General features: G+C 32.0%; 1 protein-coding gene across 1 annotated transcript; it reads left to right on the forward strand.

Moving 5' to 3' along the window:
• Positions 1-296: 296 nt before the first annotated feature.
• LOC127699906 (uncharacterized) lies at positions 297-23,518 on the forward strand. The gene is made up of 10 exons (XM_052203297.1): positions 297-404; positions 6,223-6,414; positions 6,657-6,754; positions 7,748-7,850; positions 8,289-8,417; positions 16,176-16,355; positions 17,408-17,533; positions 20,153-20,218; positions 20,579-20,654; positions 22,724-23,518. The coding sequence occupies exons 1-10, from the start codon at positions 341-343 to the stop codon at positions 23,205-23,207; spliced, it is 1,518 nt and encodes a 505-aa protein (XP_052059257.1). The 5' UTR covers positions 297-340; the 3' UTR covers positions 23,208-23,518.
• The last annotated feature ends 3,421 nt before the right edge of the window (positions 23,519-26,939 follow it).

A 26,939-nucleotide genomic window follows, 5' to 3' on the forward strand; every position in this document is an offset into this window, starting at 1 on the left:
TATGCGTCAAGGTGCCTAGCAAGATTTTATGAGGTAGTCGAATGATCAAAGGGTTTTACAGTATACAGTGATTGACAGATCAAAATAGCTAACTTCGTTTGGGTTAAACTTAAATGATATGAACATTATAAATTGCAATTTTACTAGTATATGCTTCAGTAGTTTCAGTTATCAAAATATGTAACATACATGGGAAACCAATGAAAAGTTATTATAAAACTTCCTTAATGCGTAACCTTTTGTTAACACGAGATCTTAAACAATCGACTTGATTTGAATGACTTTTATTTACCAGATCTACTTCCGTGTTTTGTGGCTGGGGGTTATACAGGGGTTTTAAATGAATGAAAAAATGTTGTGGATTATCATATTTGCTTTTGTTATAGATATAAAGTGTGTGAATGGTAAGTACACAAAAATGTTTTATCATCAATCCAATATGATATTGTCAAAAAATGTGTATATCAAATACAATGCGCTGGTCTTTATTTATGGTGTTAAGGATATAGGTGAATAGTTTTGTAAACAAATCTTTTACGTATATTATTGAAATATGTTTAAGAAAAGTGTTGCCCTCTTCAGTGAAAATATTCAAACCAGAAATGGACTATCCTTATTTAAAAAAATGTTTTATTTTCATTGTTCACGAACATTTACTGATAGCCATCTGTTTACACCTTATGCAATGCTTCCTCATCTGTTCATGTTTTTATGACTACTCTTTTTTTATCAATTCAATACAAAATTAACAAATGGTATATTCAAATCAATGTCAATATATACTCGGAAATATTTCTTCCGATTATAAATAACTGAACAATTGATAATTGTCTGTAATATTCAAGAACTACAAAAGGTATATTAATCATTCCTTATGTATCCTGTGTCGCTAAGTTGCCCAACATCATAGTTTTTGAAAAATAGCCAATCGAATGTTTATTTCTGTTCCTGTAATTAATACTTTTGTCCCTGGATGCTTATGTATTTCTGTATTGCTACATCACAGATCACAAAAGATGTGTATAGCTTGCAGATGTAGAGATATGCATATATTTTATTTACGACTTGTACTGAACAGCTGCATTGTATAAAAACTTTCATAATTGACCATGTTTTATGATTACATAAATAAACGTGTATGCACTGATGAAATATTGATCTAGTAATGAACGTCTGCTGTGTTTAATAAAAAGCCCACCAGTAATAAGTTCGCTTTTGATCACAAATACATGTATAGTAATTCAAATGTTGTATTTCATAGTCTAGTAGCGTCGGCTTTCCAACGTTATTTGTAATGCAAACGCTATATGTATTAAGCATCAAACATAGCGGACGTCATCTTTTATCATAATTACATGTTAAGTTGAAACTATAAATCTAGCACCCTTGGTGGGTTTTATACTATGTTTTACCGCTGTCTTAAATGGTAAAAGTACTTAATAAAGCTCTGACACTTTAATGCAGTTGACAAGGAAACAAACCATGAATACTTATAAAAATGGTTGGTTTGACCAAACATCTTTATATCTACCACGGGCCTTGGAGTTTAGTTCGAACATACAATTTTTTACGGCCTCTCTGAAGCCACTGGCTAATTTTGTTTAAAATTTGACATAAGGAATGTAGCAAACGGCGGGAATATTAAAGAACAAGTAAATACTAGTAGACAGGTGACAAAAAATGTTTTCACGTCCAAATAGAAGGAAAATATTTTCTCATTACTATGAGATATTTTTATTAAATCTCCATCCAAAGGAACACTACACAAGACAGTCAATGGTTCTTTGTTTATTTTACAATGTAACACTACACAACAATTTGAAATGGAATAGATATTGATTTAGGCCAATCAGAATGTATTATTAGCACTAACGGCCATGTTGGATGTCCATCAATATAGCAAAACCCACAACATATTCAAGGATCATATGATTATGTAAGATTTTGTGTTTTATTGAGTGTGTGAGGCAGAAGGAGTTTTCAGATAATATGATTAAAAGATTGAAAGATAACAAATACAATTCGGTTGCACCACCCAAAACGTTCAAACTTAATATTGTTATTTGCTATAAGGTTTAGGTTACTTAGGTATGCATTTTATGTCATAGCTTTTGTTTTATGGAGTTATTTGTTCAAACTTTACTTTATATGTTTATGTAGGTTTCTATTGTTTTAGTTGTTGTAAAAAATAAGTATATGTAGGCTCCTGACTTGGGATATGCTAAGAAAGAATACGGGAGTGGGGGGGGGGGGGGCGTGGAATACAAGTTTGTGATCGTTTAACTCTCCCCTAACAGTGGACAGTAAGGTAAACAGCATAACATCTGAAAAAGATTTGAAAATCAGTTGTCCGTGTGACTTTTTATGTTTCTTTGATACATATGACGTGTTTCTGTACTTTAAACATCCCGCCATTGTGTTATTGTTCTATTATAATTATTGCATAGTTTGAACAACAAAATTATTTTATATTGCTACCTGTGTGACGTTTACATTCTGACGTCAAACACGCTATTCTACGCCAGAGTTAATTTTAAAATTACGATTCGGTCCCAGAGCTTAAAAATTCTCGATCCTTTATAGGTTGATTTGACATACATAAATAAAATAAAATTATATAAGTAAGTAATGAACGAGGTTCTTCAATGTAATATATGCTTTTTTGTGCTTCTTTGTTAAATATTTGTTCGTTTTTGTTGTGATTAAGATTGTGACATTCTGTTGACTGATATACCCCTATTTTACATGTTTACCTTTTATGTCTGTTTTTTTTCACGCATCGTTGTCAATATAATGGAATTTGATGCGACTGTCATACAAGTGAGAGGTTTAGCGCTATAAAACCAGGTTCAATCCACCATTTTCTACATCAGAAAATGCCTGTACCAAGTCAGGAATATGAAAGTTGTTGTCAATTCGTTTGATGTGTTTGTGGTTTTGATTTTGCCATTTGATTAGGGACTTTCCGTTATAGATTTCCTCGGAGTTCAGTATTTTTGTGATTTAACTTTCTTCAAATTACATTTTTTTTTATTGTTACTTTTGTATATTTTCAACTTCTGATATCTTTTTTGTTTGTTGTGATGTTGGATTGCTGCCTGCATGATGTAACTGGTACATTTTTAACTCTTACCAATAAATATGCAAATGAAACGTAAATGCTACCTCTAAAATCTAGACGCTATTTTATTTCTTTGAACAGTTTGTACTTCTTATATTACTATACGGTAATTTAAGATTACATTTTTATATATTTTTATATTCATTGTTAGTTTTATCTTTTCCAGTATTATACGTTTGTTCCGCCTTTGCCGTATGATCTCAATCCCTTTTCTAACAATATTTGAAATTTCAACACACACTTAATTTGTTTATTAGATAAACATATGTGAAAAAAATTGACTTATAAATCTTTCTAAAAAAAGAGATATAAAGTGCTCTTGCAATATGATATATAAAGCTTGTGAAATATATTTAAATCGTGTTTGCCGTTAAATGATCTTTATAGCGGTTCTTGCAATAACAGTACAAAAAATGTATAAATATTACCATCCTATAGACTATATGATTTTTTTTCAAACGATAAACGAATTTCGAGAAAGATTTCAATGAAAAACAACCCTGCACAAAATTTATATCCGTCGCTCTTAAATGCATAAGTCTTGTAAAGTATTACTTTTGACAATCCCCAAATAAATTATCTACATTGTATATTATGTTAAATATATACTTATGAATATAAAATATCAACAAAAATATAGGTGTAATTTATTTATTTGCTAACAAAACATACATAAAAACTTCCGTAGTCTGAACCTACATTCCCTATAACTTAATCAAAACAGTTGTACAGTATACGTACACCTCAAAAAGATAGCAACCTAAAAGCCTCTTAGGTTAAAATATGGTCTTCAATAATGTAACAGGTGATTATACAAAATCTTTAGACTACAACACTTACAAATCGGGATTTGCCATATTTTACAAATTCTCCAAATGACAAAAAAAAACACCTCAATTACCATTAGTAAATCTAATTATACATCAATTAGATTTGTATATGTAAGGTTATGCATCTTGTTCTCCTCTAAAAAAAGGCCTCTGATAAAGCCATTAAATCCAGATTACAACGTGAGGGGTTAAAATTCAAGACACTCACATGTACATTGTTATTAGGAAAGAGGTAATGCCAATTTCCCCTGATTTTAATTGAACTCAGGGTCATTTCAAAAAGTCACTCCCCATCTTAATTTAACTTCACAGTATATTAGCTATGACCTATTTGTAAACAGAACACTAAATTAAAAACGCCTGAAATTATCTCCAAATTCGTCCAAATGGTTGTGACGTCTTGAAGGGCTAATTTAGTTACTTTTTCTGTGAGGTTTACCTACGTCGTAGGAAGGTGTCAAGGAAGAGTGATTGGGTTGATCATTTGAGACTCATAATTGTTTGGACTAGCTTAATAATTCACCTCTGATATGAAGAAATGAGTACAAAATAAAACAGTATGAAATGTATGTATCAAATAGTTTACTAAAAAAAGGGCTCTATACTCTGAGCAGAAATTGATATAATTTTATAAAATTAAGCTGGTATTATTAATAGAGCTACAGAAAGTATTTTTGTTGTACATACATGTAGAAAAAAGAAGAGGCATGTGATGTTGTACATTGTACAATGTTGTTATTGCAAAAGTATGCATGTACCAAAGTATGTTCCTGTGGATAATTCAGATGAATTGGTATATGTAGACGTGTGTGTGATCTTTGAATATATTGGTGCTGTACTATGAACCCCATGTTTTAAATGTTTACAAACATTTGATAGGTAAAGGTCACGACACAATATTTATTTGGGTCAAATCAATAACGAATCTATTTAATAATTAAGTTGTAAACACAAAATTATATTAGTACAACAACTTACCTTTTCGAATCATTATTCCAAATTTTCAAAACATTAAATAATATATCCAAACACCAGGATTGAAAATTATGTATTCTCATTGAAAGATTGAAAAAAACGTGCGAGGTCACTGACCGCATTTCGTTTCTGATACATTACAGATAGTGTAAAAAACCAATTCCGGAGTAAAGAACAATTTCCGTAAAAATACTGACAAACTTGTGTAATTATAGATATTGGAATAATACAGATATTATTATAAATATAAATAATATACAAATTTTGTATTAATAAAGACTGTCTGTAACAGTAATTTATTTATTCAGATATTTGTACCAATGTTATTTATTGTTAATTCTACTGAATATTCTCCCTGGATATTTAGTAGTAAATTTAGCAGGGAGACTTGATGGAATGCTGTACACCAAGTTTTATTGTTAAAACAGCAATATGTGCAATAAAGAATCAATTTGAGTGTTAAAAAGAAATTATCTCCAAACGAATTTTTTTACTAATTTTGACAAATGTTTACTGCATTAATACAACAAATGAGTAATAAAGATATTGCCAAAAGCAAAATTTTGTTGAAAGTAAGCTACATATTGTCTTTCTGAGATACATTGGTTTTTTTTGTTATAGACGTATTCAATTATAAATGTTGTAAAACTTTCAACTGTGTACCAAGCTAACTTCAACAGCAACACTAAGTAAAGTTTTAATTTGACGGAATCATGTAAAATATTTTAAATAAATCGGTATATGACATATGCTCTTTTATATTGGACTTTCAGTAGGATAAGTTTTAGATTTCAACCCTATAAGTGAAACAAACACGGGGGTGTTTTGCCCTACCTCACTGGTATGGATGACAAATCTTTACATCTTTGATAACACATACATCTGATAGACTTTTGACTGTTTTAGAAAAAAATTCTGTTCTGTTGACGTTAACATTTGTCTGCAATGCGTATGTTGTCTGCTCTGTATAACCTCTTCCTCCAACACACTAGCATTTCATTCATGTATACACTTTAAAAATACGTAGACATCTCGTCATTAATCTTTTACGAACCAATTGGTCAAAGTAAGGGCAATCAATAGCTGCCGTCTTTTGTCATTCACTTCCAGCTGATTTCAAAGGGAATGTTTGTATTGGAATAGACCGAATTCTCAAAATTAACAATTTCTTCACTCTTGTACAAACACATTACGTCAACACGTAGAAAATGGAAAAACGAAAATGTAATTAACAGTCAATTCTGTATTTTTTTTTTTATCATATTAGTATACAAAGAATGTATGTTTTTATTCTAGCAAATAGTTTTCCATATGACCAAGCTTATCACACAAACAGAAAAACCTGGAAAGCTGCTTCTGACGAATGTGGCAGTAATGGATTAGAGTTTGACGAAAAGGTGCTGACAAATATTAACGTGCTGTATGATAATGAATTCTGGATAGGCATGGCCATTTATCGTGTAACTACACCGTGGATTGAAGTTTTGGGTACGTGATACAATCAAATTGATGGCATGATAATCTAAGCATGTCAAATTTCAAAATTATGAATTCTTACAATTCATTAAAATCTGTTGTATACAATTACAAAATCCATTGTATTTTAATGGCGATCGGTAACGCAGACATAAATAGCAAAAACAATTTTTTTGGGTAATCTTCCCGGGAAGTCAGATTATATTGTATCTTGACAGAATATCTTTTTTTAATTTCAACGTGTCTTTAAACAGGCTGTTATGCCGTGCCAGACGGACAGGATGTCAATAAAAGTCCTTCAATTGTAGTTTGCCAAAACCAGTGTAAATCTTATCATTTCTTCGGTTACAGTGTAAGTATTAAATACTGAAATGAATGCACGAAATTAACGTCCATTAGCATGTTGAACCATTGAATGAGACTGTATTCCAGTTATTTTTGGTTTTTATTGTCATCCATTGTTTTGTTGTTTTTTGTTTTTTTTTTGGGGGGGGGGGGACATGGTATTTTTGATATTTTGAAATCACAGTGCCTTTTTAGCTTATATGTACTACACGGTATGAATTTGCTCATTGCTAAAGGTCGTATAGGACTTTTGTTCGATAATTTTTTGAAAGATAGTGGTATCAATTTCAATAGTCTATTTGTCAATTATGAATTTGGTTCTAAAATTACACAATTTTAACACACGTTATTTCCCCTTCCCAATTTTATACCGGACAAACCGACTGTTAACTATGCAAAAAAAAGGCAACAGTAGTATACCGCTGTTGCATATATAAGTTGAAAGTAAAAAGTGAAATCACAAAAATACTGAACTCCGAGGAAAATTCAAAATCTCATAATATATACGTGTTTTTACCAATTTTTAGCTTAGCTTTACAAACAATCAAATGTTATTTCAAAAAATTGAAGATAACATATGACGCACGGATAGATTTGGTCTTTCAACTATTTATTCCATGTCAATCAAATGTACCACTCCTAAGGTAAACAACTAAAAACATGGATCTCTGATTACTTGGCCAAAGGAGATTTTTTGCCTTTGAGTTGTCAGTTTCTTTTCGACTTATGAGTTTTTAATATCCTCATGATACATTCCGCCTACTGTTTTATACGCGTATGCCCCACAATAATATGCTTTCGATGCAAATTAGATTTTTTATCATGTCATAACTGGTAAAAATTATATCTACACCAAAACATGCAAAAAGCTTTCTATTGACTAGTTATTTCGTATATTGCGGTTTTTGCATTTAAGTATTCAAGCTTTAGTTGTTTTAACTCAAATGTTTTTTTCTTTGTTTCCCTAGATTTTAGATAATATTTTTCATTATCTCTACAGGAGTCGACAGAAATATGTTCCTGTCTGCATAAAAAAGGTAGCTCCTACAATATAACGAATTGCATAGAAAAAAATAATTCAATATATTTCTTCGTTTATAAAGGTAGGTACAATTCACTGTAAATTACACACTTTAGCATAATCACGTACACGAAATAAAAAATATAATCGTTTAACCTGTAAATGTGAAAATAACATAGTCCCACTTATTCTAAACTTTACAAAGCAGTTTTACTAATTTGCAGTTTAAGATATACGATTTCAACAGTTAATTCCAAAGCAAATGCAGATAAATACATTAATTATCCTATATTTGTTGAACTGCATTGTTCTTTGCCCGGACTTTTATTACATTTTATATTTGCCTACTCAGTGCATATAAAATAAGGAAATGTTAATGAGACAACTATCACCAAATAACGTAGATGTTAGCGGTGAAAACCTTTCTGCAGATACCATTGTACATTGTATTTCTAGATTTAATTTACATTATCTTCGAAATTTAAAGTTTTATAATTTTGTAACATATTTCCATATTTAGTATTCAGTGGGAATGTTTCTGAAAATGACAATAGGAAATGCACAACTTTATACTGTAAGGAAGGCAATAATGGACTTACAGCAGCTAACTGTAATGATACTTTAGATAAGACAAGGGCCAGTAGATGTAGTAAGTATTATATAATCTTATTTTTAGCACAAAATATGGACTACTTTTATCTTCAAATCAACAAATACCACCTTAATGCAACATTTAGCTATCAACTTCATTAGGTTGTGTTTAGTTGTCCCTTTAGTAGAATTTAGTAATATATGACATTGGTTACACCAACAATTATTTCAAAATAAATGATAATAAAGGTTTCGTACTATCATACACTTATGAATATAAACGACAATATTAGAAAAAAAAATGAGCAAAATTTCAACTTCATCATGCCATCTCACAAATTTAAAATAACGACTGTTTAATGTTTGTGAAAAAATTAAGATATTTCGTCATTTGTCAACGCATTAAACAATGACTACAATTGCATAACGAAAACTCTCACAATGTTACTGTAACGTGAAGTGTGCGTATCAAACAGGATGATATTTCTTTTTATATATACTTGTAGTGAGAAATATAAAAATACGGATATTTTAGTATGATAGGTAAGGAGACAAATATCCAGCAAAAACAAGAGAAATATGACGAGAACAACTTCATGTCACATAACGGCTTTCAAAAGTAAGCAGAACCCATACCGTACAGTGCTATAAAAAGGTCACAGAATTGCAGAATATGAAATACACAAAAGACAAACCAAACCAACTAAAATAATAAACTTATCTTGTAACAACCTTCATTCTGTATTAAAAAGAACTTCACTCCAAAATATTAGTCTCATGTACGTTACCCCATGATAATGTATGCTTTTGAAAAACCATGTAAAGGAAATAACATACTGTTAAACTATGAAGAAAACAAAAAAACTCATAGTTAAATTGCAAATCTACAAGACAACGCCACTGCTCAGTTTATTGAATATGTTACACATGAACATTCAACAAACACATATGTATATATATACAAATATATACTTCACACAACATAATACCAAAAAGAAAAACAACCCTCCAGTCCTATCAATCTTATCTTATTTATAATTAAAAAAAAGGGGGAACTAATTAAAATAAATTAAAATTTACCAAGTAATTTGAGAACCGATCGCTTTGGTGCTGTCGTGCTGAATGACCGAAACCCCCGTTTTGGCGGTAAACTGGCCGTAAGATAGGTACGACACCTGTACATAATGAAAAAGACAAGAGAAAATAATTTCACTCTAATTCACCACGTTCAACCGTATGAAATTATATTTCTCTTGTAACAACCTTCATTCTGTATTAAATGAACTTCACTCCAAAATACTAGTTTCATATATGTCACCCAATGATAATGTTTGCTTTTGAAAAACCATGTAAAGGAAATAACATACTGTTATAATATGAAGAATACAAAAAACTCATAATTAAAGTGCAAAGCTACACGACAACGCCGCTGCTGTGCCAAAGAAAGGAAAAATCGTCTGAAAAATAGAGATTTATTCAAAAATATATCTAGAGACACAAATTTAGTGAAACCAACATTCTGTCGGAAAAAGAGTCCTTCACATAACTATATTTCGCAGTCTCCGATTTCCATCGTCCATGCCTTTTGAAAAGTCTATCATAAATTCCAAAATTACAAGCTGCAGATGCTCCACCGGCTCTCAGATTATAGAGACCAAATTTGATGTTAGACACAAACAGACTGAAAACTTTTATAAAAAGCTCCCTCATTCTTGTATATGATAGAGGTTTGTTGTCTTTACGGAATGTAAAACTATGCTTAGATTTCGTCAAATTCCGAAATAAATATAAATCACAATCTGTTTGATTATAACTCCATTCCAAATACCTCTCTAAATTCTTTACGGGGCACAATTTATTCCCGGTTCTATCGATAATTATTCTATCGCCATCTCTGTAATAATCAGTTTTACTTTTCTTCATAAAGACGGACATATGACTTTGAAAAGTTTTTAAGATTCAACAATTCGGACACACGTAAAAAGCGAATATACGATAACAAGCAAGCACAAATAGTACGCTGGTTATATAGATTATATTCACAATAAAACTTATCAAACATCTGCAAACGCACTACTGGAGTTATAGGCTCCTTCTTCTTAATCGGAACTGATAGACATCTCTTAGCTCCTTCCAGAATATTTTTCACCACATCAGAATCAATAGGAGAAATTTCACTTGTAATTTTATGTGCCCATCTAATGCTATAAAAAGCTTGATTGAAAGGACTGGGCGTATAATATTGTTGCACTAAACATGCTAGATATAAAGCCACATTAATTCGTTTGGCCTGTAAAAAAAATCACTAGATATTCCATTCGATAAAGCCCATTTTTTCCATCTTTAAAAACCACAATAATAATTTTGAACTGTGTTGCTAAATTTAATCTCCGTTAACAGATCAGGAAATAAGGAAAATTTGTCAACCAATGAAGCAGGTTATTCTAACAGGTCGTTTTCGAAAGCCTGCAAAAACATACGTTAAAATAAAAATACATTAGTACATTATACATACAAACAGTTTATGTAACTTAGTACTTATTTACTAATGTTTTATACACATCTTCTTTCACTAAAATGTCATTCAGACTGTCTAGAAAATATGAATTTAACACATTTAACACCGATATATAGCTGAAATAAACCACCACAAAATTGAAAGCTTTAAAATATTAGTAGCTGATAGGTTCAAAAACCATTTTCAAAGCCAACACCCTAAAGGGTAAATCAATATTTCCAAATACTGATTTATTTCCTTTACCGGGAGTACAGAATTCCTTGTTAAGTGGGTAAGTCAATACAGGCCTTCACCTCTTTAACAAACCCATCATCAGTGGGAGATAATATCAGTCAATATCTTGCCGTTTTCCATAAAGGCAAAACAATTGTTCCATGCGCCATACATAGCTTCATGTAACGAATGACTTTCGATACTAAACTGACGGGAGATACAAACCAGCCGTTCACACCATTCCAGTTAATAGTGAATGAATCAATACCAATCGACTTCACCGTCCAATAATGGGAATAAAATACAGGTAACTTGTGATTGTCATCTCGTCTATCTCGTGGGGTCCCCACAGGCAATCTAAATACGTAAACAAATGTTCCCTAATACCCCAATCGTCGTAATTAATAATACGACTAATGTAATCCGCTTTCTCATTGAAAGATCTAGAAACCTATTCCGCATCGATAGATATATGATGTGTCAAACAATTTTTTTCAAAAATGCACAGAGCAATATCCTGTAATTCAGGTTTTATACTACCTTTGGTAACAATATTGAATACGTTCTGGTTGTCACTGAACCATTTGATTCGTTTAGTCTTCAAAATATCTACCACAGATAAAAGAATATGTTTACCGGCATTGAGCTCTTTCCACGTAGAACTCTTAGTAGACTTAATAGGCGTTTCTACAATGTAACAGCCATATCCTGTAGTACTAGCATCGCTGTAAACTTCAGACTGACATGCAAAATCAGAAGTAAATTTTTAATATTTACTCTCCCTAAGTTTTCTTTCAAGAAATTAATTTGTACTAAACTTGCTTTTGATAACACGATACAACTATTCCATGAAGTCTTCTCTAAAATATCAATACTTAAATGTTTAGACATATCATAGGCAACATTGCATATGACATTGATACTATTTGTCTCACCAAAGAGGCAACCAATTTAGCGTGAGCTTTTCGGTATTTTAATGTGTAATATTTAATGTCAATAATAGTTTTTAGAACCTTTTGAACTCTGTTCTCCGGTATTTTTACCATACCTGGTAGCTGTCAATTAAATAACCCAAGAATACCAAATGTTTCATAGGTGACCAAATATCTTCGTCTGTGTGAGTACCTTAACCATCATCTAAGTACATTAAAACAACTTGTTTACCTTCACCTCTCCATTTCTTAATAAGTGGTTTGGTGATCTTGGTAAATATATAACAAGCTGAAGATAGCCCAAAAGGAAGGACTAAAAATGTTTACCACTTCACAGTGTTTTCATACTTCCAAGAAAACCCCAAAAAATCTGTATGTGGTATAAAAATATTTATATATGGATATGCTGACACAACATCAAACTTGAAACAGAAAGAATTGTTTGTAATAAATTACAAGGCTATGCGAATATCTTCAAATTTTACAATAGTTTTCCAAAGATATTTATTTACATGTCTGAGATCTAAAATAAGACGTTTCTTTTTACTGTTAGACGCAGAAACTGTAAGTGGATTTATAATACGTAGTTGAATGTCACATTCTTCAATCAATCCCCTAATCAAAGATCGTGCATAGCTTCTGTGACAAACTCGCTATGGATGATTGCCGATCGATTGTTTTGTAAACATATAGATGGTGGAGTACTGTAAAAAGGAATTTTGTAACCGTTCAAAATGGTGTCCAAAATAAAATCATAGTATCCTATACTTTTCCAAAATAGATAGTGATTTTTAGCCTGTCCTTAACAATGATTTTGCTTGGCCTTGTTCATACTCGTAATAATCATTAGCTGAAATTATCAGATTCATTGATCGAAAAACCTGACGCAATATTATCAGGTAAAAAATTCAAACTATACTCATCTTTTAATGAATTTTGGTTTCGACATGGTGCCGGGTCTTGGGTTGAAAGGACATTGGTTTATCCAGTGCTGGAACGGTCCACACCTATAACAAGCTCATTGGTGTTGATTTCGTCGCTGATTACCACTCGTGCTGGCTTGAGCATGGTGCAAGGCTTGTCCGTTGTACCATGACTGGGGGTCAAGAAAGGGCTGATTTTTTGCTGGAAAAGTAGCATAAAATTGAGAAGGAGCGCTCGATACATAATTATTGTTAGGCTTAGCAGTAGCCTGTTTTTCCTTTTGAATTGCGTTTACGTAACGCCCTGTTTTCTGCTTTATTAATTTTGCTCTCATCGTCAGAGTCGCTTGCTTCTGGGTTAGTTTCATATTGTCAAACAGTCTCCCATCCCCCTTTGCTGCTACTGTATCGGTGATTTTGATTAGTTTGTTTCGCCTTTTGATCTGTCAATAACTTCCTTGATTGTATCTCGTGCGTAATCAACTTTTCAGTTATCAATTGCCTTTTTTTACTTGGGAAGTAACAGAAACAGTAGCCCCAGAACTTCTTGTCTTAAATCTGAAATGTCTTTCCTTAAACTAGTGTAATATTCACCTTGGTTTGTTACAGCTTGCATAACATCTCTAAGCGAAACCTCATGGTCATCAATTTATAACTCCTCATTTTCAGCCATTACCAACACATTTTTACCAAGTAATTTTAGAACCGATCGCTTTGGCGCTGTCGTGCTGAATGACCGAATGCCCCGTTTCGGCGTGAAACTGACCGTACGATAGGTACGACATCTGTACATCATGAAAAGACAAGAAAAAATAATTTCACTCTAATTCACTTCGTTCAACCGTATGAAATCATATGAATCACGTGTGCATAAAGCAACCAAAGAAAACCAATAGATGACAAGCTCTTGGTTTTGTTTTTCTTTGTTGACATAGTTGTTTGTTTTAAAAGTGATTAAGATTATAACACAATGTTGACTGCTGTACCCCTAAATATTGACATTTTTACCTATTATGTCTGTTTGTTTTGTTCACACATTGTTGTCAATATACATGTAATTGATTTTTTTGTGCGACTGTCATACAAGTGAGAGGTTTAACTAGCTATAAAACCTGGTTTAATCCACCAATTTCTACATCAGGAAATGGATGTACCAAGTCAGGAATATGACAGTTGTTTTCCATTCGTTTGATGTGTTTGAGCGTTTGATTTCGCAATTTGATAACGGACTTTCCGTTTTGAATTTTCCTTGGAGTTCGGTATTTTTGTTAGTTTACCTTTTGCCGTGGACATGCATTTACTCCGTAAAGTGTAAACGTCCCCAACATTAAATTAAACTTTGCTACGTTCCCAGTAAAAAAATCCATGCTTACATGTAGTTTTAATCACGTTTTGATTAAAAGCAGTATATAATCAATGTAAGCCAGTTAAGGGTACATAAACAAGATATTCAAAACATGAATTTTAATATGAATGATCTAGGAGGAAACATTTGTAAAAAAAAATGTTATAATATTATTAATAATTAACTTTTATACTAATTTATTTGGCGTAAACTCAAAGTATAACTCAGGTATTAAGAATAACCTTCAGATAGTCTTTTTATCCGCATTGAGTGACTCAACAAGAAACTTGGCCATTAATAAATTTATGACAGCAAGTCCATGTGCTGAAACAATTTATTAGTGTGTGCAATGAAAAAGGCTAATAAGGAGAAAATAAAAAATCTGCATCACGGCAAAACTCTTTGACACTGCTAAAATGATATTATAATGTTTAATCTAGACTAATGTTGATTTAGTTTTTTCTTGATTTGTCTCCGCACTATATGACACTACTTTTAAAATTTTTCTACTGTACACGTGTGAACAATTCGTATGTACATGTATTTAAAACCAATGTGCAGATGAGATCAAAGTTAATGTGAAATAGTGTTCATTACTTGATGTGAACACAACCATAGCGTAGTCGCAGTTACTACGGTATGGAATTTGATGCGACTGTCATACAAGTGAGAAGTTTAGCGCTAAAAAACCAGGTTCAATCCACCATTTTCTACATAAGAAAATGCCTGTACCGAGTCAGGAATATGACAGTTGTTATCCATTCGTTTAATGTGTTTGAGCTTTTGATTTTGCCATTTGATTAGGACTTATATCTAGAAATTGACTATGAGGGTCGGTTGAAAACAAAACTTTACGACAAAAGAGATGATTTGTGCTTCCTAATTGTGATCTTTTCATTTTTAAACCAAGAGTTCCAAATGGTGAAGTTGAAATCATCACTTCGTAAATTTTACTGACGCCATCGCGAGTTGGTTGACCGTTATGGAATATACTTTATACAGATGATATCGGATATATTCCTTATGTCGTAACTACAATCCCGTTCCCTTTTCACGAGTGTGACCTACCAAATTAAACTATTTACCGGCTTTGTAATAACATGAGCAACACGACGAGTGCCACATGTGGAGCAGGGTCTGCTTGCCATTCCGGAGCACCCGAAATCACCCCCAGTTGTTGGTGGGGTTCGTGTTACTGTTGTATCCCTATTTGTGAAATTTTTACATATTGTGTCTGTTTGTTTTGTTTACGCATCGTTGTCAATGTAATGGAATGTGATGCGACTGTCGTACAAGTCAGGGGTTTAGCGCTAAAAAAACCAGGTTCAATCAACGGTTTTCTACATAAGAAAATGCCTATACCAAGTCAGAAATATGACAGTTGTTGTCCATTCGTTTGATGTGTTTGTGCTTTTGATTTTGCCATTTGATTAGGGACTTTCCGTTTTGAATTTTCCTCGGAGTTCAGTATTTTTGTGATTTAAATTTTTACTGAAAGTTTGTTTATAGCCCTATTTTAACGCATAAATAGATGATGTTTCAAAGACTAAAACAGAGATAAGTGCAACAATCTTGAGTGACTACTAAATAAGCAGTCTTGGTAAAGTATGATCTTGTTTATGTCAAAATAAAGTATATCGACAGGATTAGGGGCCACAAGACTAGTGTTCATAACTGTAAAGCAATATTTATTAAAATGTGTACAATCATTACACTATATTTTCAAAATCAACTGTTAAATTCGACTAAACATAAGGTGTTATGAGATCCAAAAACAATTTGATTTACCTAATACTATATTTAGTGTTTCACCTTAAATTCTTTGAATTGCATAATACTAACTTCAGTCATATATTTTATCTCCCTTGCTTCAATTTTTTCCAAGATGACACACATATTTCCTTTTGGGGCATATCGTATTCAAAAAGCAAACAACTGTGCCTGGATAGACAGCAGCTTTTACTATCACCAGAAACTTATTGCCAAATTCAAGATAATGAAAACGAAGGACATCCTTCATGGACAAACGTTTTTAAAGCGGAAACCGAAGCTAAGTTGACACAAGGTAAATCAATAAATATGTTATAGATAATGCATTTGTAAGGTTTTTCTTGTCTTATAACATACCTTGTGGTGTCAGGATTGATCAACCGACATACCGGCTGTAGGGAGGTTTTTTTTAGGGCAATCCTGACATCCCAAAGTGTGAAATACGACATGAAATACCTTAAAATACGCATTTGCTGGCTAATATACCGTAAAAATATAAAAATATTTCAGTCAAATAAACGGAGTACAGGATTTTTTGTGATTAAATCCTTTATAGACTAATAAAGATGGAAAAGTGTACAGTAAACCCCGATAGGCAACAACACACGGTTATTATCAAATGGTTTAAATGTTTTAACTATAGTTTGCATTTTAATCAGGAAATATAATTACCTTACACAGTCCATTATTGTATGCCTTAAAACAGATTTTATTGAAACTTGGTTTCGTCCGGGATGAACTCCATAAAAAAAAATTATATGTATATGATGAATATTTGAGTCATTTTTGGGGATTCAGATAACAAGGGCATATTTCTGTAGTATGATAGTAACGGATGTTACAATGTTACCTTCATTAGAAGTTGGTGGACAGTGAAGACAGAAACAATAGTATTAAAACATTTGACATTTCTACCCTTTTCACAAGTACAAACAAGTACCACTACATACTTAAAGACAAATTGAAAAAGTTAGTCTTGCTTTGTTTAATGAAAAAGAATAGTCATCTCGATACATGTATCTTTTCATAGGGAGAGATAAATCGTACTTTGTGAAAAACATTCGGATTCAAACAAATAATTATCCGAAACTGACAGTATCATTCTGTTTGATTCTTGATTGACAACATATTTGTTACATTTGGGCGGCTTTTTCAACAAACAGTCCGCGTTCGCATGCTAACTCGTTTCTTTATTGGCATGATGCAGACTTCTTGCAGGAGCTTCTTTAAGAGAATGTAAAAAGTTTGATTATCCCTTTGGCAGAAATGCCTCTTAAGCAATAGTTATTCTTTATTAGTACATATTAAATAGATATAAATATATGACAAATTTTAAATTATTTCCAGCCGAAGCAGGTACCAGACTACCGCTTTACTGTTTAGCAGGCTCGTTTACAGGAATGGTTGAAAAAAGAGTGCTTAATATTACTAGAAGAGTTTGTAATGACCAGTTAGAGTTTCTGTGCAGAATAGGTATATAAAACACGTTCACTAGTTCATTGCACTGTTATATGGACAACATTACAGAACACATATGGGTAAAAAGGTACACTTCAATTCAGGTATTAGGTGATAAAAACATGGTCTTCAATTCCTCTGTCTATATCGTAAACCTGGATATGTGCATGTATCATAGCTCGTTTTAAAGCTGGAAAATTTTCATATTATATGTGATTCGGGGTATCATTATAAGATTATATATACCCTTCATTTAAAGGATCAGGAAGAGCACTTTGTTATAATGTTTCGCAGAGTAAAAGTTAAATTTAAGTACATAAATGCAAATATGGACATTCGTTTATTGAAACCAATTGTGCTCATTTATCTTCCGGTACAACTTCTTCAACAATCCAAAAGCAAAGTTTGATTGATATAGAGAGACAGGGGAAGTTTCAAGCGCAACTTTTCATAAAGGTCCCATTGTTTTCGTTTTTGCTTGGTTTTTGCTTGTTAGAAAGGTACTATTTTTTTCCGTCCAATATTGTATACTATATGCTACATGTGTCATTTGGATAAATGATGCAAACAAGAGAAAATTTGGCTCATTCGTTTTCTAACCAGTAACTCAACGATAGAAAAAGAGTTGTAAGAAAGACACAGACAGGTCGTATCGGTCATGATGTTGACATTATAACTTTTAAAGTTTTGATTCTAGTCGTTCTTCTCCATAACCCTGATGGAGTAGATTTTACGTTACAAGCGTCAATAAAGTTGGTGTACAGGTAACATTATTCCTTAAGATATTTAAATCATACGATTAGGCAAAAGGTAAAATAACAAAAATACCGAACTCCAAGGAAAATTTAAAACGGAAAGATAAATGGCAAAATCAAAAGCTCGAACACATCAAACGAATGAAAAACATCTGTCATATTCCTGACTTGGTACTGGTCTTACATACTAGAAATATGACAATTGAAAAACTGATAATTACGTATGTCATGATTCTATTATGAAGTTGTCCGTCTGTATAAAAGCAAGGATAACTGTTATGATTGCGTATAAGACATCACTTAACCAATGTTCGATTGAAGTGGATATTAGCATTTAAAGGTAGCCGCACGGCCTTCAAAAATGAGAAACATATGACGTATAGTAAGCTGTAAAAGGTACTGACATGGAAAATGTGAAACAATTCAAACGAGAAAACTAACTGTGTCAATTTCGAGAAAAAGATTTAGATATGAAGCCGACGTTTTAGTGTCGATAGTATTTTCAACGTCATGTTTACTGGGGTTTATGAGATATGAAACAACTCGGAAAAATAGTTTCTTTTTTGAAGATAGGTGTAGGTTCTGTATCATATGAACTGTTGTCAATACAAAATTGAAGCATTCAGTATAATACTTTATAATGTTTTAGTGTATATGTTGATGGAATGAGTGTAAATAATCTCAAAGTATGATTTTTGTTACCCCAACCAAGAAATGTGTGTCTATGGTTTTCATTTTTGCAAAATAGGCAAAAGGTTTAATATTATTGCAAAATCGTAATTATCTAATTTGTTTATTGATAAGCGAGTAGTTCTTTAGAATTTTAAAGAATCCAAATATGATAAACCCCACTGGTTGATTAAACTTTGTATCATTATTTTTGAAGGCCATCTGTAACTATAGACAGAATGGTTCTCAGGATTATAGAAGATGTTTTGTAAAACTGTTATATAAGCAGTCTGCGATAAATCGTTCTTTTTAAAAATGTTTGTGCAGGCTTAGTACCCAATATAAGTACGGCTGGTTTTCATCATCCTGTGGCATCATGTTCATGCCACAACAGGGGACGACAGATTGTTGATTGTTTAGACCTTGTGAATGTGGGCAATGGTGTACCATTATGTGTATAAGCAAAATTTCTAGATTTGCTGTGAATTCTTATGTCTTGTGTTTGTTTATTCAAATATTACTTTTGCAGATAGCATGAGTGTTTGAAAATATAACAACTGTAAATCGTCCAAAACCTAAATAAAACGGAAATAAAATGACTTTTACATTCCAGAAAAGCCCTTCGGACGCACAAAAAAAAACTAAATAGTTTATTTCTTTTTTTTGAGACAAATATGCATCAAAAAACCTCCCAAATTGCAGGAATTGGCCGTTTGGTGTTTTGTTTTAAATAAAAGTATGCGATCAAGATAAAAGGGATCTTTTTACTTAGTGAGATGAATTTCTTTATTTTTATAATTTTTAACCTCAGTAAATACAGATCTACTTCCAAACATTTTAAGGTGCATGGGGTACTACAAAAACAAAGATATCACAGGATAAGAATGGAAAAAAAGCAGTCGTGTACAATTTTAAGTCAGAATTTTTTCGGTTTACAAATCCTTTTATGTTTCTCCGATGTAGCAAAAAAGTAATAGACGATTACTCAATTTAAAGATACAAATCAAGCTGAATGAAACAAAAACTGAAGGAAACACTACATAAACACATTTCTGAGCATATTTGAACACATTCTCACTTGTCTTTGGGTATAACAAAATTAATAATGCTTTACACGAATAAAGTAAACTAAGAGAAATCGACATTGTAGTAACATAGAAAAGTGAAAACATGATATTTTGTATACAAATTTGTTAATCATTTTTTCTAGGTGAGGTTTCTGCTACAACAACTACTATTAAAATAGAGAAAGACCAAAACGCCAGTTTTGATATAGGTATTTTATTCTTTAATTGCACATCTGGCTTCACCAGCTTGCTATTGTCTCTCATATAACCGAGTTCTTTTGTATAGTGGTACAAACTAGAAAGTTTGTTGGATTAACAGCTGCTTACAGTTATTAATAATAATCAAATATAATTTGCAATTCAAAACATAGACATCTGGGAGCACAATTTTTTGTGCAACTTAACTGAACATTTCAGAAGAACGAAAATGTATCAATGCCTAAGAAATAAGACCGTCAAGTTCTGGTTCATAACAACAAATTCTTATTCACCTATTTTTATATTTCGGTCGGGTATAAGTTTTACGTATTGTTCACATATGTGTCATAATTGTTGTCTTTTCTTGTTAGGTCCAGTAATTGGCGGCATTGCTGGTGCAATCGCAGTATTGGCTGTTTTGTTAGTGATGATAATCTGCAAAATACGGTGATATTATAAATATGTGCTATATTTAAGTATAGTGTTTTAATTTGCATAACATTTACTGTTATAAAAATAAATCTGAATTTGCTATTGGTAAATATATTTTTTATCTTGGTTTAGTTATTACCTTATATGTTGACGCACTATTGCACACGGATCTGTATTATCTTTTTACACAGCTGCAAACTGAAGTGCGTTGCTGGAAACCAGTATCCATTTAATTTTCCATTCTTAAATTGACTAGATTTAACGTCGTTTTAAATAATTTAATACGAACTGAAAAGTGTAACAGTTCATTTTAATACTTTCCTGTTAAGATTGTCAAACATGTGGATTTTGTAACTAGTGTGTTGTATTTTTTTTTTAATTTAATCCCATAAATCGTTCTTTTTAAGCAATCTGTTAATGGATAACGTAAAGTGTTACCGATTCGTAGGTGTTTTGATTTACACGGCCAAAATCATTGTCAGTATTTACGGTCGGGGAGGATTTGTGATTGTTTTTAAGGAGGAATATCGTAACAAACAAAATGATAGGGTCTTACGATATGTATGTGCACATTAAACTATATTTCAGGTTAATTGAGCTCCGATCCGAACGTCAGACATTAAACATTGTAAAAGTTTTATAGGCAATAAACACATAAAAAGAACCAAGGGACGATAAAGCAAGACGAATGGAGAACCTCTTTCATTCGACTGGAAAACATAGAGTAACTTTTAGTTTGAAAAGCAGATGTTTTTAGTATCAAATCTGATCAGTATATCCGAGAAATATATGATATCAATACACAAAGGTTGATATCTTACACCAAAATTATAACATGCACGTTGAAAATTTAACGGTTGAATTATCACTACCTTGATGTGTTGTACGCACTGTTACACATGTTTTCTTATCATTACTGCATTATAGTCCCAAATTACTACCTGCTTATTTAATGTAATTGATTCAACTTATCCATTTGACTTCATTTGCGTGTTTGAAGTATTCTTGTGGTAGCTGACGTTTGTGTTACGGTTGATACTTGCATCTGGTCCGCTGTGTTTGAATTAAATGAAGTATGGGTAATGGCCGGGAAGACAGCAATATGACTATAACATTAAAAGATTACAAAGACAAACAATGAATAGTTGTTGAACTTGAAACAGGAAAATGAAAAATCAACTTGTTTAAAGATCTTGTAACTTGACTATTTGTTTCCTTGAAACATGGCGTGGGAACCAAAGTCTGAAATACTACGCACATTTATATGCATTTCTTATTATATTTTGATTATAGGAACTAATGCTGCATAATAGCATAACACTGTATTGGATATTGTTAGTTACATGGTGTGCTAGTGACCTAATACGATATATATGGGGTCATTAAATTCCATATGGGGTGAGAGCGAAGCGTGAATCCCCATATGGAATTTAATAACCCCATATATATCGTATTAGGTCACTATTACACTAGTACACTGTTTAACGAATGTATCTTACCGACTATTGTAATATGTGGTATTTAGACCAGTAGCCTATCAAAGTGATTAAGTCTTCAATACTTAGTATTACGAACACACTTCCATTGTTTTATTCGAAAACAAATGCCATCAATAACAACTTGTTAGCTTTAGATTTGTTTTATGAATTCATTTCAATCGTTCATCATCAATTTCGACGTCTGTTGAAACATTAAGATTTTTCCTCAACACCGTGTTGTTTTTATAATGGGACGTAACACCACTCCTAACCGTGTATTGAAATAAGCCCCGCCTAATAATCCCATATGAAGTATAAGCTGTTGCTTTTAACTAATCATATTCCTGGAAATGTATAGGAGGTAAGATAATAAACTATACAATGATTTTCTGCACTCGTCGTGAACTTCGAGTGCACCGACATTTGTATGTGGCGTTTTGTTGCTAACTTCCAAGTTTTCCGTATAATATTTTATGGACTTGTCGATAACTTCCTTCTTTTTTTAATTGACATTATTGTCTGTTTGTGTTCTACCCAATGAATATCCCTTTTTTCATCATCTATCTATTTTCACAGATGCAATCTAACATTACATGTTATTTTTAGGTCATGTGGACTTTTCAAAACGATTAATACTGATAAGCAAGAAGTCCAATTCTCAACAGAGTTCGATGAGCATTCACAAAATCCAGCAGTTAGAACAAGTGTGACGCCGACATCTAACGAATCATATGAATTAGCTTCAATCAATTCTGTCCACACATATGCAGTCGTCAACAAAATCAGAAAAACGAATTCAAAATTACAAAAATCTGACAAAACTTACACTGAAACATCATACAGAGAATATGATCGATTAAATGGGGTATCGAAACAGCAAACAGATTCAAAGGAAAATTTATATGACAGTCATGCAGGGATTCGTAATGAAAATGACCCAACATACGACAGTTCCAACCATGGGGGAAGGAAACTTCAATTTGATAACGATGTTTATGATCATACAGACACAGTAACGACAGACGTAAATGACTACGGTTATTCGTCAACTCTCAAATCAGAAACTAGAAACGAAAATGATGTATATTAGAAAACCGTCTAGCGGCAACAGTTAACTTCCAGAAAAGGATACTGGTAATGCAGTACTGCGGAATATGAACACAATAATATATTTGATGATATGGATTTGCTTGTAACCCTGATTTCAAAAAGTGACAGATTTAGTAGATTTATATCTTCTCCAGGTTAAGTGTGCTCTTTATATTAACCAGGCATGACCTTACAGTCATCTTATACATTTTATCGTCATCATAACTAGTTTAAAGCAATTCAGATTCAGAAATTGAATAGTCATTATTTTCATTATTTTAAATACAATGTTAATTCTAAGATACTTTAGGCTGATACAACTCAGAGCATGGTAATTTATTTTTCTATCATGTTATTTTTTAACAGACATATCCTAAACTGCTTAAGATTTGTCTGTAATTTGACTATATAACTTACTTTTCACTTTATAGTAGTATTACTAAAAAATAAATATAAACAGAACTTGAACAAAAACCAACCTTTTTCGTGAAGAACAAACAGTTAGCATTTAATTCTTCAAATTTACAATTTCGAATAAGTTTGATTTTAAGACACTGGAGGCTACAATTAAGAGTTTTCCTAAGTATCGAAAAAATAACGCACTTGCAATTACTTATTAAGCTCTAATATAAGATATAAGATAAGATAAGAAAACATTCAAACCACAACTAACACTTCGTTGTAGATGAAACTTTTCAAAAGACATGGACAAACATTGTTTATATATACCTAGAGTGAAATGACTTTCTTTTGAGGAATTAACCCGAAAGATACCAAGTTTCAATGACATGTGTTTCGAGGTATACAATAATGATATGTGTAATGTCATAATTATAACCCTGTTGAAAAATATTGTTATCCTATTTAAACATACTTTAGCCATGTACATTTGTAGCTCCAAACGTTTATGCATCCCCGATTTTCAAATGTTAAGGTCTGGATCAATACAAACTACGACCAAGAGGTTATTGTTTTTAAGAAATATAATACTGATGAAACTGTGATTCACAAATTGAATTAGAACTTTCCAGCATGCTAATGTTTTAACACACATTTCCTTAAGATTTGTCTGTAATTTAACAATATTCACTTTATGACTGTAATTCTAACAAATAAATATACACATAACTTGAATAAAATACATTCTTTTTCGTAAACAACGAACAGGAAGCATTTAATTCTGCATTAATGTACAATTTCGAATAAGTCTGATCTTGAGACAATTGAGGCGTGGCTCGGTACTTATACATCCCGCCATATTGTCATTGTGCTTTGGTAATTTTTTGTATTCTTGTCTTTCATTTTTGCTTATGTGTTTTGTCTATATGGCTTTTTGTTTTTCTTTTTTGACATATTTGTTTGTTTTTACTGCTCAGAGTCTGAAAAGACCATATTTTGTGCTCGACCAGTAAGTCCAGCACAGATTTTACATGACAAGACTCGACATAATCTCGACAGTACTAAACTGTACTTAACTGTACTCGACTCTGGTCTCGACCTTACTTAATAAGTCTGATTCAGTACTTGAAAACCTTGGTATAGTCTGATATGGTCTTGACAAATGCTTGACCAGTCTCGGCCAGTCTTGACCAGTCTGGACTTGTCTTGACCTGTCTCGACCTGTCTAGACTTAGTCTTGACCTTTAAATTTAGTCTCGACTGGTCTGAATCAGCCCATCTAACTCAACTATATATTGATCTTACAAAATTCCAGGTTATTTGGTAGATTGGTTCATTGCTGTCAAATTTAAAGATTTAATTAATAGGTAAGACAAGCTAGAATTTTCAGTTTTGATTATATTCAGAAAGTCACCTTTAATTTTATCTATAACTTTTTCAAATCAACTTGGATTTTCATCAAATTTTAAAGCTATTTCAATTATACATTGATCTTAGAGAATGCCAGGTTGTTTGGTAGTTTGGTTTCTTGCTGTCAAGTTTAAGGATTTGACTAATAGGTAAAAAAAGATAGAATTCAGATAATCACCTTTAAAATTTTTTATTACTTTTTCAAATCAACTTGGCTTTTTATCCAATAGAGACAAAAGCACAGCATCATCCAATTATAAGGTAAACATATACTGACTTGTATTTTTCATACACGGTAACCATTCATTTGTTTCTTGTTCATGCATTTACAGTAAAATTTGTGTGTAGACTAGACAGTGATCTTCTTCGGGTGTAGTTATTCTTAAACGCAAAAAAAAAAGAATATTCCACTATAATGTTATCGATAAATAACGATACACATCCTGCAATTAGTTGCAATTTTTTCTCGGTTTACGAGTCAGGTAAGTTTTCCTTGTCGTATCACACGACTTAAAAGATGCATTTTCTATAACGCAATATTTATTCTTGATTTTGGCAGATAAAAAGATATAAAAGAAAAGTTCTTTTTCACTATATGATGCATAAACATGTGGATAAATTAGGTAAACCGTATAAATTTGCATTGACGTTAACAACTTGACTACACATTCTCTAGATTGGTAGGTAAGTACTGCAATTTCTACAGCCCCACAAAGTAAAGGATTTCTTTATTACACAGATTATTTCGAAAATGAGGATGTATGAAGCAATTAATACCACGTTGTAAACATAGTTACGTACTAGTACACTTGGTACGACCAAAAACCTGGTGAAATTGTTCAAATAAGGCCTTTGAAAATTGTGGAATTAATTTCTTTTGAGTGTTAATAATTTGTTGGAAGTACTTGATAACTTGCAAGCTTATATTGGTGATCTTTTCAAAGTTTTGATTTTTCAACCCTATATAACACTTTGCCTCATAATCTTATTAAGAAAAAAATCGCACACCTAATGAAATGAGCATTTAAAAAAGTCAGAATGCGAATGTATATGTTCAAACTCTTTTATGTATTCTTTTTGTAACAACAAACAAAAGGAGTTTGTCCTGACTCGATAATATGACTTCCCTTGAATTCCTTGAATATGGGGTGGGGATTCCGTATGTCGTCATGTTATCGTCAAGTAATCGGAATTCCAATGGAAACTAACTGTGCACCACTTATTGCGGGCCTCTTTCTGTATTATTATAAGTTACAATTTATGACTAAAATCAACAAAAACCCATCAAAACAACATCTGATACAAAAACTTAATAACACTTTCAGATATTTGGTAGATATATTGGCTCTCAATAATGACGACTTCAGTATGTACACTAAAGAGATTTATCCTGCTGAACTGACTTTGAATAAAGCTAATATTAACAATGAACACTTCACTTTCCTGGATCTTGATATGTCTTTCTTCCACAGGAGGCTTAATACCAAAATTTATGATAGAAGAATTTATTTTTCATTTCCTATTGTTAATTATCCATTTTTAGATGGTGACTTTCCCTTGTCACCATCTTATGGTGTTTAATGGTGTTTATGTATCTCAACTTTTTCGAATCGCTCGTGTATGTAACAACGTATTGGATTTTAACGACACAAATCTCTGTTTTACTGAAAAATTATTACACCAATGTTTTCGATACCACAAACTAGTCAAAACATTTACTAAATTTAATCATCGATACAAGGACATAATTCGTAAATATAAATTAACATGCAGATATCTTATACGTTCAGGTATTTCACATACAATCTTTTATTTTAATATTCTATACAAAGCACAAAAATGTCGGCATTCACCTCGAAATCTAACCAAACCTTTAAACAGACTTATTCAGAAGGGATATAGTTACGATACTGTTGTCAGGTCA

This window comes from Mytilus californianus, unplaced genomic scaffold (genome assembly GCF_021869535.1).
Source record: "Mytilus californianus isolate M0D057914Y unplaced genomic scaffold, xbMytCali1.0.p SCAF_44, whole genome shotgun sequence".
Taxonomy (NCBI): Eukaryota; Metazoa; Mollusca; class Bivalvia; order Mytilida; family Mytilidae; genus Mytilus; species Mytilus californianus.

Bases quoted from the DNA above. Each gene is read 5' to 3' on its own strand.
- LOC127699906 (XM_052203297.1), top strand. From the start codon at position 341: ATGAATGAAAAAATGTTGTGGATTATCATATTTGCTTTTGTTATAGAT. The intron at 6,415-6,656 runs GTACGTGATACA...GTCTTTAAACAG, and splicing joins ACCGTGGATTGAAGTTTTGG to GCTGTTATGCCGTGCCAGAC. The intron at 8,418-16,175 runs GTAAGTATTATA...ATTTTTTCCAAG, and splicing joins GACAAGGGCCAGTAGATGTA to ATGACACACATATTTCCTTT.